The 12,931-nt window shown below is 42.9% G+C and overlaps 1 protein-coding gene across 2 annotated transcripts in view; it reads right to left on the reverse strand.

Annotated features, from left to right (window-relative positions):
• Positions 1-1,266: 1,266 nt before the first annotated feature.
• The window catches only part of LOC145348130 (E3 ubiquitin-protein ligase RING2-A-like), a 29,592-nt gene continuing 17,927 nt past the window's right edge, over positions 1,267-12,931 (reverse strand). For both annotated transcript variants that reach the window (XM_080196280.1, XM_080196279.1), the window contains exons 4-7: positions 12,559-12,774; positions 9,969-10,259; positions 5,405-5,576; positions 1,267-3,060 (exon numbers count right to left, since the gene is read on the reverse strand). In XM_080196280.1, the coding sequence (XP_080052406.1) occupies positions 2,959-3,060; positions 5,405-5,576; positions 9,969-10,259; positions 12,559-12,774 (781 nt within the window). In that variant the 3' untranslated portion in view covers positions 1,267-2,958. The remainder of the gene's footprint in view (positions 3,061-5,404; positions 5,577-9,968; positions 10,260-12,558; positions 12,775-12,931) is intronic.

Below are 12,931 nucleotides of genomic sequence, written 5' to 3' on the forward strand. Positions count from 1 at the left end.
TCCCTCTACTATCAATCCCAAATGAAGATCGACAGCAGGAACACCCACCCCCACCAATTTCCCCTGCCACAGGGTCTGTCCCCTCAACAGAGCATCAACAGTCTTGGCTGATGCCCTGCTGGCCCCACCAATTGGCAGCTATCTTCCTTCCTGGGCAGTGCCAGGCTAAGGCTGGCACTGTCCAGGAGGCAGTAGTACCCTGCCTTACCCCCGACCTCTTGAAGTGGCCTTAATGGTATGGTCCCTCCAGCTGGGTTGGCTGCCTGTACCCAGTTAGTGGGGAGCAGTTGTAAACCCCAGTGGAGTGAACCACTCCTGGTGAGGTGTGAAGGCAACGGTAGCTAACACTGCCTCATAATGCCATGACCTGGGTTCAGTTCATGGCTTGGGTCACTGCCTATGCACAGTATATGCTTTCTTCCCATTTCTGCATGGATTCCTCCCATATTCCAAAAGACATGCTTGTTAGGTGCATTGGCTATGCTAAATTCCCCCTCAGTGTACCCGATCATGAGCAGGAGTGTGGTGATTAAGGTATTCTCACAGTAATTTCATACAGTTAATGTAAGCCTACTAGTGATACTCAAACTTTAAAAGATCCCAGTGAGGCTGGAGACTTCAGTCCCAGACCCTTTAATGATATTGAAATTTAAGTATTGAAATCAACTCTGCATCGATTTCTAGCACAGAGCTGATGACATTCAACCCTTGGAGCCAGATTTATGCAGAGGTTGTGGCACCCAATAGGAACCCCGCAAAGCAGCCTTAGCTGATTTCTCCCAGCAGCAGGCTCAGGCAATTGCACCACTCCCCACCCCACCCCACCCCATGTCAATTTGCTCCCATCCTTAACTTCTCTAGCCTCAGATCCTTTAGTTTGCAATGAACAATATGTTTGTTGAGTTACAAAATGTCTCGCGCTGTTGATCTACTTTTATACCTTTTAACCTATTTTCCCAGTTCACCATTGTTTCAAGCTGCCAGTGCAAAGTCTTCACTCGCTAATGTCCTGCAATATGCCTCTTATTCAATTAATATCTGAGAATTGTGTGTACTTGGTATACTTCTGAAAAGTATGCTGCAATATGCAACTTTTCTCAAAGTGTCAGCCTTAAAAATCATAGTGCTGCTTCATTTCATCCAAACACAGTTTACTCCAATCTACTGCACATTGCGCCTGTATTTCAAATAAGGATAGCAACTTGTGTTGTGAAGCAGGGTGATATCACAGCAATGCACAAAACAAAGACAACCTCCCAGTCCAGATCAATTGTAGCAAGTTTATTCAGCAACAAAGCCAGACTCAATCTTTGTGCTCTCTGGCCTATCAAATCTGTGCCGAGAACAGAGTGATGAGTCTGTGATTGGTCACAGTGGCCTTGGGTTAGGGACAGGCAGAATTGGCATGGGATGCTGCTCTTGAACACGATCCCCTGCTGAGTCTGAGCAAGAATGGAGGAATTTAGGTCAACTGTGATGCTAGTGCAGTTAAATAGACTGCCAATACAGATGGTCACAGCACGCACACATACACACACACAGACAGACAGACGTGCACAGACAGTGAAATAACAGGGATGAGATATTGGAAGATACTGTAAAAAAAAGTCATTTCTTCTCTTTCCCCCTCTGAAGACAAAGACATGCAGCATAATGAACATTCTAAGTGTATGCTTCTTCGGTATTAAAAACTCACCCGACAAACTTTATCCTCTGGATATTAAAACACTTCTCCCATCACATATTATGAAACATGTGCAACACAGTTAGCAGAACCCAACAGTCACAGATCCCCCCACCAACCAAAAGAATGGCAGAAAGTTCATGACCAAGCTTTTCCATTCCAGTGTAACGGGTAAATATGAAATGGTTACAATGTCTCGAATGAGTCCGAGGCCAAACCAAGGGATTTCACAAAAACTGTAGCAATTCAGTCCCAAATCACAAAACATGTCACCAAACATGTGCTCTCCATAATGCTGTGACCTGGCACTCCCCCTTCCAAATACAGCAACAACCTAGAGGCAAGCACAGATGGTGAAACAACTGGGATGAGATATTGGAAGTTTAAGCCGAGTGGCACAGGAACTTTATTCAAACTCTCAAACTGCAGGTGTTAGCCTCACTGAAAGTGTTAAAATGAGATCAGCTGCTCGAAAAACTGGAACAAAAAAAGTTCAAGACAATGCTGAAAAGCAGCTGATAAGTTAAACCTGGGATCATGAATGCATTTTTTAAAAATTTACACAAATGAAAACCCAAGGAGTATAAAACCAAAACATGCAGATCAGGTACAGGAGGAGCTGGGGATTTACATAGAAAAACACGTTGAAGGTTGTATGGATAAGCCCGTTACAAAGGCACAAAGGAAGAAAACAGGAAAAGAAATGAAAATATGTTAAGACTAGAAAGGAAAAATTAATGAGCAATAAATTCCAGCATGAAAATTATTTTTGGGATTGTAAATGTTAATTGGTTAAAATACTCTGGTTCCTCCCCCGCCCCACCTTCCCCATTAACCCTCTCACCAGATGCTACAAGAAGGGTATGCACATTGTCAGTACCGTGCAGCCTCCATATTTAGCTTCAGTTACTGGATCATGCTAATCATATATGTGTGAAGTATGAGCAATTCTCTAACTGAGGGAATGAGAAATAGACGAGGCTCTGTCAACACCCACTCATTAACACTCGCAGGCAGCACCAGAGGACACAGGAGCAATGGTATGTAACAGTTCAAATTTATTCTATTCCCCCAACCCAGCTGAAAGAATGTCCTCTCATTGGCCTCACAACAAGACCCAAACAATTTCCAGCCAGTCCTTCTCTCGCAGGGCTCAGCACAGTCCCTTCCACACTCTCCAAAGCCAAAACATTGTGGCAGTCTTATCATGGCGAATAGATGGAAGGAGTAAGCAAGCAGATAGCAATTTCCGTTCGATCCTTTTCCCTCCTTCACTATTTCTGTTCCTTGGTGGGGGCGTAGTACAGCTCAAGAGGCTTGCTGACTTTCCAATATTTTTCATTCACCAGTTCCAGAGTCAGTGACCCATTCAATGTCTGCACAAAAATTCAAAGGTAGAATTAAACAGAAGCATCTTACAATTGAATCCCAACAGTGCAGAAATGTCCCTCAAGACAAATCATTTTACCCAGGCCCTTTCCCCATAACCCTACATATTTACCCAGTTAATTCCCTCACCTACACTTCTTGAGACAATAAGGGGCAATTTACAGTGGCCAATCAACCTAACCTCTATATTTTTGGATCGTGGGAGGATACCAGAGCATCCAGAGGAAATCCACACAGACACAGGGAGAATGCACAAACTCCACATGGTCACCAGAAGTTGAAATTGAACCTAGGTCTTTGGTCCAGAGAAGAGAAACTATCCCCAGGAATAACATGGGATTTTGCTTAAAGTGGTGACAGTGAATCAAAACAGCTCAGGAAGGCCCTAGATTCATTCTCTGCTGCATTAGCCACATTGGTACAATCTATCTCAGGCAGGCAGCTGGGGTAAAGGAACAGAGTCATTGTGCCAATTCCCAGACTACAGCTATGGGCCTTTTAGCACACTGCTGGCCTCTGGTCAAGATCAGGATATGCCTTAGTTCTGAAACTGCAAAAACTTGCTTTTACGTAGCATCTTAAATGCAAAAAAAGTCATCCACTATGACTGTGTGACCAAATTTCCCTTCAAACCAATTTTCAAGTTTGCTGATGACACCACCATAGTGGGCTGGATCCCAAACAATGATGAGGTGGGGTACAGGAAAGGGATAGAGACTCTGGTAAGCCAGTGCGACAACAATCATCTCTCCCTCAATGTCAACAAAATGAAGGAGATAGTCATCGACTTCAGGAAGCGTAGTGGAGGACATGCCTTGTCTGCATCAACAGGGATGAAGTGGAAGTGGTTGAGAGCTTCAGGTTTTTAAGTGTTCAGATCGCCAACAACCTGTCCTGGTTCCTTCTTGCCAATGCTACAGTTAAAAAAGCCCAGAAACACCTCGACTTTGTGAAGAGGCTAAGGAAAGATGGCACATCCTTTACAACTCTACCCAACTTTTACAGGTGCACAATAGAAAGCACTTTTTCTGATTGGATCACAGCTTGGGATGGCGCCTGCTTTGTCCAAGACTGCAAGGAAGTACAAAGGGTCATGAACAAAACCCAGTCTATCATGCAAACCAGCCTCCCACCTATTGACTTGGTCTACACTTTGGAAAGCAGCCAGCATAATCAAAGACCCTATACACCCTGGGCATACTCTCTTCCACTGCCTTCTGTCAAAAGATACAAAAGTCTGAGGTCATGTACCAACCAACTCTAGAACAGCTTTTTCTCTGCTGCCATCAGAAGTTTGAATGGATCTACCTTGTGTTAAGTTGATCTTTCAAAACACCCTAGCTATGTCTGTAACACTACATTCTGCACCCTCTCCTCTCCTTCTCTATGGATGGGATGTTTTGTCTGTATAGCGAACAAGAAACAATGTTTTTCACTGTATGCTAATATACGTGACAATAATGAATCAAATCAAAAAATCAAATCGTCCCAGGGCACTTTAAGGGAGCATAAACAATTATTGAAACCAAATCGTAAAAAGGAGACATTAGAACAGGAGACAAAAAACAGGCATATTTGAGTATCTTAGAACAGGAGAAAGGGGCAGAGAAGCAGAAAGGTTTCGGGAGAGAATTCAAATTCAAAACCCAAAAAGCCGAGATCACTACTGGTGAAGCAATGAAAATTAGGGACACAGAGGTCAGACTGGGAGGAAGGCACTGAGCTCACAGCACACAGCTGAAAAATGACTTGGATAAAGTAACAGAAAAGTTATCAAAATCTTTTGAAGGCAGAAGGGAGCAGAGAAGAGAGGCAGCTATCAACACGTTACAGCCCCGTTACTATTGAGGATGCTTCCTCTTACCACACATATGTGTGAGGCTCCATGTCAAATATGTTGCTATTCCCAGGATGGATTGTTGGTACTGATAACCATGTGAAAGCTGTAACCTCACTGCCTCTGGAGGGGCAGAATATATTTCATCTTAGCAGATCCTGCTTTCACTTTGTTTTTGGGAAACTTTAGAGAAAAGAAAGGCTGAGGCCACAAGTCCAGGGTATCCTCAGATTAGGAGAGAGAAGGGAAGGTAAACAAACTTCAGGTGGCATGGTGAAGCAAAGACCCGAGGAGTGGCAATTTTTAAGGTGAGAAAAGGGAAAAGTTGGAGCCAGACACAACGTGATGCAATTCTATTTCTATACAGCAGTGATACAGAGAGGAAGACATGCAGATGGAGAGAGTGGAAACTAAGAGGAACAGAGACATCAGAGTATGAAAGAGTCTTCAATCGAGCTGCATATAACACGTCACAACAGACTGTGTATACCTACCGTAAACTGGCCCCCAGAGGTGGTGATGTAGATTGTGTACTGCTTCTCACTGACTTCCTCCAGACTGACGGGATTGTTCCCAATACTCTTCTGCTGCTCCTCCAAGGCAATCCTTAATGCCAGATATTTGGACAAATGGTCCACAGTGGCATTTGCTGTGGTCTTCACATATCTGAACCATCAGCACACAAATAGTTTCAGAATTAGAAGGGAAGAGGGAAGCAGGGAAAAAAAAAAATCACAAGTAAATTTCATAAGCCATTTTCTTCAAAGGTAGAAATTGAGTAAACTCATCACTCATCTAATACATGACATAGGAACATAAGAATTAAGAGCAAAAGTAGGCAAGTTCAGCCCTTTGAACCTGCTCAGGCATTCGATCAGATTATGGCTGATCTCTCCCTGGTCTCAAATCCACCTCCCCTCCTGTTCTCCAGTTCTTTTTTTAAAAATTAGAAATATGTGACCAGGCCCTGCAGCCTTCCAGGCCTGTGCCAATCCCATTGTCCTGTCTGGGCCAACCGCTTAAATCCCTCAATTCCCCATTTGTTCATATGCCTAGCAAGTCTTAAATATGGCTAACGTAGCTACCTTAACCATGTCACTTAGTAAAGCCTTCTACGCTCCCCCCTCACCATCCTCTAAAAAAAATTCCCCTGCACATCTCCACTGAACCTTTGCCCCCTTATCTTGAACTTGTGCTCCCTTGTAGTTGTCATTTCTACTCTGGGGAAAATCATTACAACTATTCATCCTATCTATACCCCTCATAATTTTGTAAACTTTTATCAGGTCGCCCCTCAGCCTCCCTCTTTTCAGGGAAAACAATCCCAGTTTATTCAATCTCTCCTCATAGCTACTACCCTCCATACCAAGCAACATCCTGGTAAACCTGTTCTGTAATCTCCCCAAAGCCTTCCCATCCTTCTGGTAGTGTGGTGACCAGAATTGGGCATAGTATTCCAAATGTGGCCTAACCAACATTTTATACAACTGTATCATAATTTGCCAACTTTTCTACATGATGTCCAATGAAGACAAGCATGCCAAATGCTTTCTTCGCCACATTTCTATCTGTGCTGCCACTTTTAAGGATCTGTGGACCTGTACTCCCAGATCTCTCTGCGTCTATGCTCCTGATGGAGCTGCCATTTATTTTAAAGCTCCCACCTGAATTGGATTTACCAAAATGCATCACTTCACATTTGTCCGGATTAAATTCCACCGGCCGTTTCTCCACCCATTTTTCCAGCCCATCGATATCCTGCTGTATTCTCTGACAATCTTCAATCACTTTCTGCAACTCTGCCAATCTTAATATCATCTGCAAACTTGCTAATCAAATCAGCTACGTCTTCTTGCTTCTCTTGAAACTATTCAACGATTCAGACTTCTCCAGACTATGGGGCAGCGAGTTCCATAAATTCACTACCCTCTATGAATAGTAGTTCCTCCTCATCCATTTTAAATCTATCACCTTGCAACCTATATCTGCGAGCACTTGTTCAAGATTGACCCACAAGAACCCCATTTAATCTACATTTACTTTATTAATCTCTTTTAAAATGTTATATATCTAATAAGATACCCTCTCATCCTGCTAAACTCCAGCGAGCATCAGCCCAAACTGTTTCACCTCTCCTCGTACATCATACCTTTCATCCCCAGAATCAATCTGGTGAATGTCCCCTGAACTGCCTCCAATGCCACCCCATCATTTCACTAATAATGAGACTGTAACGGGACAGAATACTCCAGAAATGGACTCACCAACTCCCTATACAATTGCAACAACACTTCTCTGCTTTTATACTCCAAATCTTTTGCAATAAATGCCAACATCCCATTTGCCTTTTTGTATTACGTGCTGCACCTGCACATTAAGTTTCTAGGATTCATGAACATAGACACCCAGATCCCTCTGCCAGGACACATTTTGAAGTTGCTTTCCATTTAGGTAATAATTTGCCTTTGTATTTTTTTGCCAAAATGGATTACCTTTAACTTGTCTGCATTAATCTCAATCTGCCAAATTTTGTCCCATTCTCCTAGCCTATCTCTATCCATCTGTAGAAACTTTATATACTCTTCATGGCCTGCCTTCCCACTTAACATCATCTGCAAATTTTGCTATGTTACACTCTGTCCCTGGTTGCAGTTCATTTCTATCAATTGTGAACAGCTGAGTTCGAGGACTGACAGCTGTGTCACTCTACAAGTTACATTTCACCAGCCAGAGAAGGACCATTTATCCTGACCTCCTGTTTTCTGCCAGTAAGCCAATCCTCAATCCACTCTAGTACTCTGCCCCAATCCCCTCCAATCTCACCTGGATCAGTCTTTTATGCGACACCTTGTCAAGCGCCTTCTGGAAGTCTTGACATACCACATCCACAGATTCCCCCTTATCCACCTTGCTGGTTACATCCTCAAGAAGTTTGTTAAGCATGATTTTTCCTTCATAAAAATGCTGACAATGGTGCTTTGTCTTTCCAAATGCTTAGTCATCATCTACTTAATGATTGACCTCAAGGACAGAGGTCAAGCTAACAGGCCAATAGTTTCCTACTTTTTGCCTCTCTTCCTTTTTGAATAGGGGATCACATTAACTCTGTGATGCTAGTATATCTTTAAGAAATTGATTTTTTCTAAATCACATTCTCTGCAGTCATGCAGCTTTGGGTTTTTTATTGTTACTGAGTTGTCTGCTAGAAGCCCTTCTATTGCTGCTTCAATAGGGTTTTGTTTCCTTTTAATCTGGCCTTAATTAACTGACTTGGAATTTACGACTCAGTGGCAGATCATGTTTTGGACAGTTTGCTTTTCATAGTGAATTCAAGTTTTCACTTTCATTTTGGCTGCTGTTTTAGTTAGAAGGCGTTTGGACATCAGTCTGAAAAGCAGTGTTTCTCCCTCTCTTCCAACCCGAACAACTTCTCCCCTGCCACCTGCACCCCCCTCCCCTCAGAATTGGAATTTCTGCTGGCTAGCTGGAAGGCTTCCTGGTCTACCTGAAGTGAAAATGTTGCTGTTGGTGGTTTGCCAATTATTAGCTAGAGTCTGTCTCCTTGGTGTTTGGAGGGCGGGGGGGGGTGTACCAAGGGAGCTGCAGCATCCAACCAAAGAACTGAGTTCTAGCATCATGCGAGCATTCGTATTCTCTGTGCTAAACCTATGGTAAGGGTTTTAGGGGCAGTTTCAATCATATTATAAAAAGAATATTGAAGTTCTAGACAAGGCACAAAAAGAATTTTCAAGGATGATTCCCAAACTGTAAGGATCATACCCATCAGGAAATGAGGAATGGGCTAGGATTCTTTTCTCTTGAAAATACAAGGTGAGGGCTGACCTAATAGAGTCCTTTAAAAGTCCTGAAAGATTTAGATAGGCTGGATACAGAAAGAATGATTCCACTTGTGGGCAAGTAGAACACCAAAAAATCCAATGCGGAATCCAGAGGAAACTTCTTTACCCAGAGAGCATCAAGAATTTGGAAGGTGCTACCGCAAGGAGGAGTTGATGAATAAGGTATGGGAGCATCTAAGGAAAATATCAAAGAAGCACACAAAGGACAGGGAATAAAGGGAACTGCTAACAGACTTGGATAAGGAAGGAAGAAAGAAGGCATGAGCAGAGCATAAATGCTGCCTGACATGGGCAGACTGAGCCAAATTTCCTGTTTCTGTGCTGTAAATTCTACATGAAGATCTTCAAAAATGTTTGTAAAGGATTTCCTGTGGTTGTGAAAAGTGTGATAAAAATTTAAGTTTTTTTTTTCAAACTGCCATTTTGAAGGGGCACAGTACAGGCCTCTATCCGAAAAGGAGCTCACCGTAAAAGCAACGGTGGTTGGTGTGGAGTTCTGCTCACTTCTTTGATCGTACTGATAACCAATGCACAAATATTATGTCCAATATTAGTATTTTACTCCACTTTTTTATTTCAAACATTTGCATAGGTAAGGGTAATAAAACCATTATACCTTTGATACGAAGACTGAAACAAGCTAATTCGTTTTTAGTCTTGTTTTATATTCCTTGCTTCTTAACAGCTCCCACAGTATTCCTCTATGTGAATGACCATTTCCTCCTGACTTTGCCAACATTTCCCACCTACCTGCAGTCAGCTAATAACAAACCGGATTAACTGGGCATTAATTTCAATGTGTGGAACTTTATTTCACACAAATTACCTGGCACATTTGCTATGTAACAGATGGCTCTGAAGCATACTGGGATATCTTCAGGGTGGGAAGGGCAGCACATGATTCAAGTCCTTTCTCTTATATCTTGTTCTCAGCAAAGTTCCTCCCATTAAAATGGCATTCATGCTTGTTCATCCTCCTCCATGTGGAAAAGAAGGATCCCAAGACCTTGTACAGTAACTTTGCCTGCAGTCAGGACAGGCATGCACAATTATCATTGTGGCCAATTATAATGCAGCCAGGTTGCAAATAGCAGCTCGCAACTGGGACAGAACAGAAGCTATCACATTGACACATCAATCTGCTGGAGATTTCCACTTTTAACTTAGACTCCTATCTACATAGGCTGCATTTTCATACCTTGTTTGTGAATATTCATCTTTTTCCACCAGCACTGGGTGAGGTCTGAAGACCAATTCGATTTCACTGCACGAGTCCACCCCAACATCTGGGCTCCCAGCCCCTTCCCGAGAGTTATCCAGATCGGGACAGGAATCGTCGGAAGCTTTGGAGCGCTTGCGACTCGGACCAGCCTCCTGATTGCTGTGCATTGACACGTTGCTGACGTGAGAGCGACTGTCGCAGTTGTCCTCGCCTCCACTGAAAGTGGTGTTATCTGATTCGTGCTGCGCCTTCCTTACTCGCTGAGCTCTACAAAGAGGAAATGGCGGTGGGGGGAGGGGGGGTGGCGGTGGCGGGGAAAGAGGGAGAAAAGGAAGTGAAGAGGGAGAATGGGAAGCATGTTTAAAATGTATGTGCTTCCAATTACATAAGAGGGTGAATGTAGTCATCTGACACAAGAACAGTCCTCTAGAATCCTCAATAAAGCATCGAATTATTTGACAAAAAGTAAGCTGGAGGTGACCCAAGGTCTCTGCTAGTCCATTGGTCTATGCAGTTTAGAACTAAGTCATAGTCCAGAAACATTCCAGGTTTGATCAATGTACTGCATATTTTATCTCAGACAGAACAATGGGGAAAACGAGAGGCTTCTGAGCTTTTCAGGTCCACATCTGATCAGAGGTCCTGAAAGGCAGTATGAATCATTCATCTTCAAGAAATATAGGGAAATTAACACCGCAATCTCAAGGTCACAAAACTTCATCTTCAAAGGCCCTACATTGTGGCCACCGAAAAACTATGGCTGTGAAGTTACACGACGAGATACCAATGCAAATATTTAGTGCGTCAGAAATTCCCTTCTGTTCTTACAAATGTGTTCACACTTTAAAATAACAATGCCTCAACTCAAATAGCAGTCATGGGAATTTCAGAGCAAGACACTGGCATTCTTAACCAGTTACCCCCAAGATTAAATTTCAAGTACTAAATAACAATAGAAACATGAACACTTACTGCAATTGAATGTACCAGTAAGGCAGTAATTTGAATTTGGAGACGTTTCCTGATAAAGTACATACCTTGATTCAGAATACCAATTAAATAATGAGCAATGCTGTTCAGCAGCTAACTTGTAAACTGAACTGCTTTCTGATCCTTTGCCTCATGACTACTTCCTTTAATGTGAATCAAATATTGGACCATGTACATTTTTCAATTCCACCTCAAACCTTTCATTTCTTCTTGAACCTTTTTTCTCAACCCTTCCTGCAAATTTCAGAATCTACTGATTTTTATAAGCCAATATCAGAACAATTTTTGGCTTTTTCCTTTCACTCTTGAACTTCTTGGAATGCAGGACCCTTTGTTGAACCTTACAAAAACAACTTGCATTCATGTAGCACCTTAACATATGAAAGCATCCTGAGCACCTACATTGGTGTGCCATCGATATTAGAACAGGTGAATAAAGAGGCAGGTTTTAGGATAGGCTTAAAGGACGAGTGAGCTGGGAAGAATCCCAAATCTTGAGGTATACTTGGTTGAATCCATGACCGTCTTTCAAGGGCAATATAAACATAAGACATGTAAGAGGCCAGAAATGGAGGAGCGGAGAAATCTTGGAGGGCTGAAAGGTCAGGGGAGGCTGCAAATATATGAAAGGGCAAAGCTGTGAAGGGGTTTGGATACAAGGTTGAGAACTTTTAAATCTGAAGTGTTGCCGAAGTGAGAATCAATGCAGATTGGTGTTCACAGGGGTGATAGGTGAATGGGTCTTTGAGAGATGGGCCAGAAGCAAAGCTTTGGATGAAAAGAAATTCATGGATGGTCGGGAAGCCACTCGGTTCAACACTTGAAATGGAGAGTTCAGAGCAGCTCAGCAACAGATGGGCTGATGAATAAGGGGTTGAGACAGGCATGATTACGGAGGTGGAAAGAATATGGGGAAAAGACCTCAGCATTAGTTGCTAAGGTTGCAAATTATCCAGTTCAGATTCAAACAGAGGGCAGGATGGTGAATGAAGTCAGAAGCTGGAAAACAGAGTTTGGGGCCACTCACTTTGGCCTTCTAATATATTTAACTAAAGGAACTCTCTACTCATCCAATGGTGGAAGTTGCACACAGCATGACGAACCATAGGCAGAGGAGGGCTCAAGGAGTTTGACATGAGGCAGAGCTGGGTGCCATTGTAATATACATGTGGAACCTGACATGTTTTTAGATGATGTCACCAAGGGCCAGCACATAGGTGAGAAATGAGAAAAAGCCAAAGGATAGATAGATCCTTGGGGGTCAGGAGATAAAGGAGAAGCCATTCACAAGAGATTCGCCGACTACAACTAGACAGATAGAAACGGAACTAGCCCAACGCAGTCGCACCCAACTGGACAATGGAAAGAGGAGGCCTGGCAACTAAAGATAGGTTAGGCTAAAGACAGGCTAACAGAAATGAAGAATGAAAGTTTACCAAGCACACAAGACTTCATTTGTGACCTTGACATTGGCCATTTTAGTACTGCAGCAGCAGCAGAAACCTGACTGGAGGGATTCAATTGTGGAGCTGTGGGAATGATAAGCATCGCCTACCATTCAAATCAAGCTCATTACCTGTGCATGGCCTGCATTTTCAGCCCTTCCTCAATGCTGCTGCTTAGGGCCTGTTGATTATGCAGCCTGCTCAATCGTGCCAGGACACGGTCTTGATGTGCCTCATACTCATCCCTGCTGGGATAGATCTTACAGATCAGTGCATCAAAATTTGGATCTGGTCGAAGTGATCGTTTAGACACCAACTTCTTTCGACACGTGGGACATTCTTTGTTCCTAAACAAAAGCAGCCAAAATATATTATTAGTTCAGCATTCAAGGAGAAGTATATAAGCCAACCTGGAACAGCAATACTTGGCTGCAGCATGAGATCCTGGAAGAAGATAACTCCACAGGAAAAAAGAATCATAAAACAGATTAAAAAAACAATCTG

Source organism: Carcharhinus amblyrhynchos, chromosome 9, assembly GCF_965287045.1.
Source record: "Carcharhinus amblyrhynchos chromosome 9, sCarAmb.v2.hapA, whole genome shotgun sequence".
Lineage (NCBI taxonomy): Eukaryota > Metazoa > Chordata > Chondrichthyes > Carcharhiniformes > Carcharhinidae > Carcharhinus > Carcharhinus amblyrhynchos.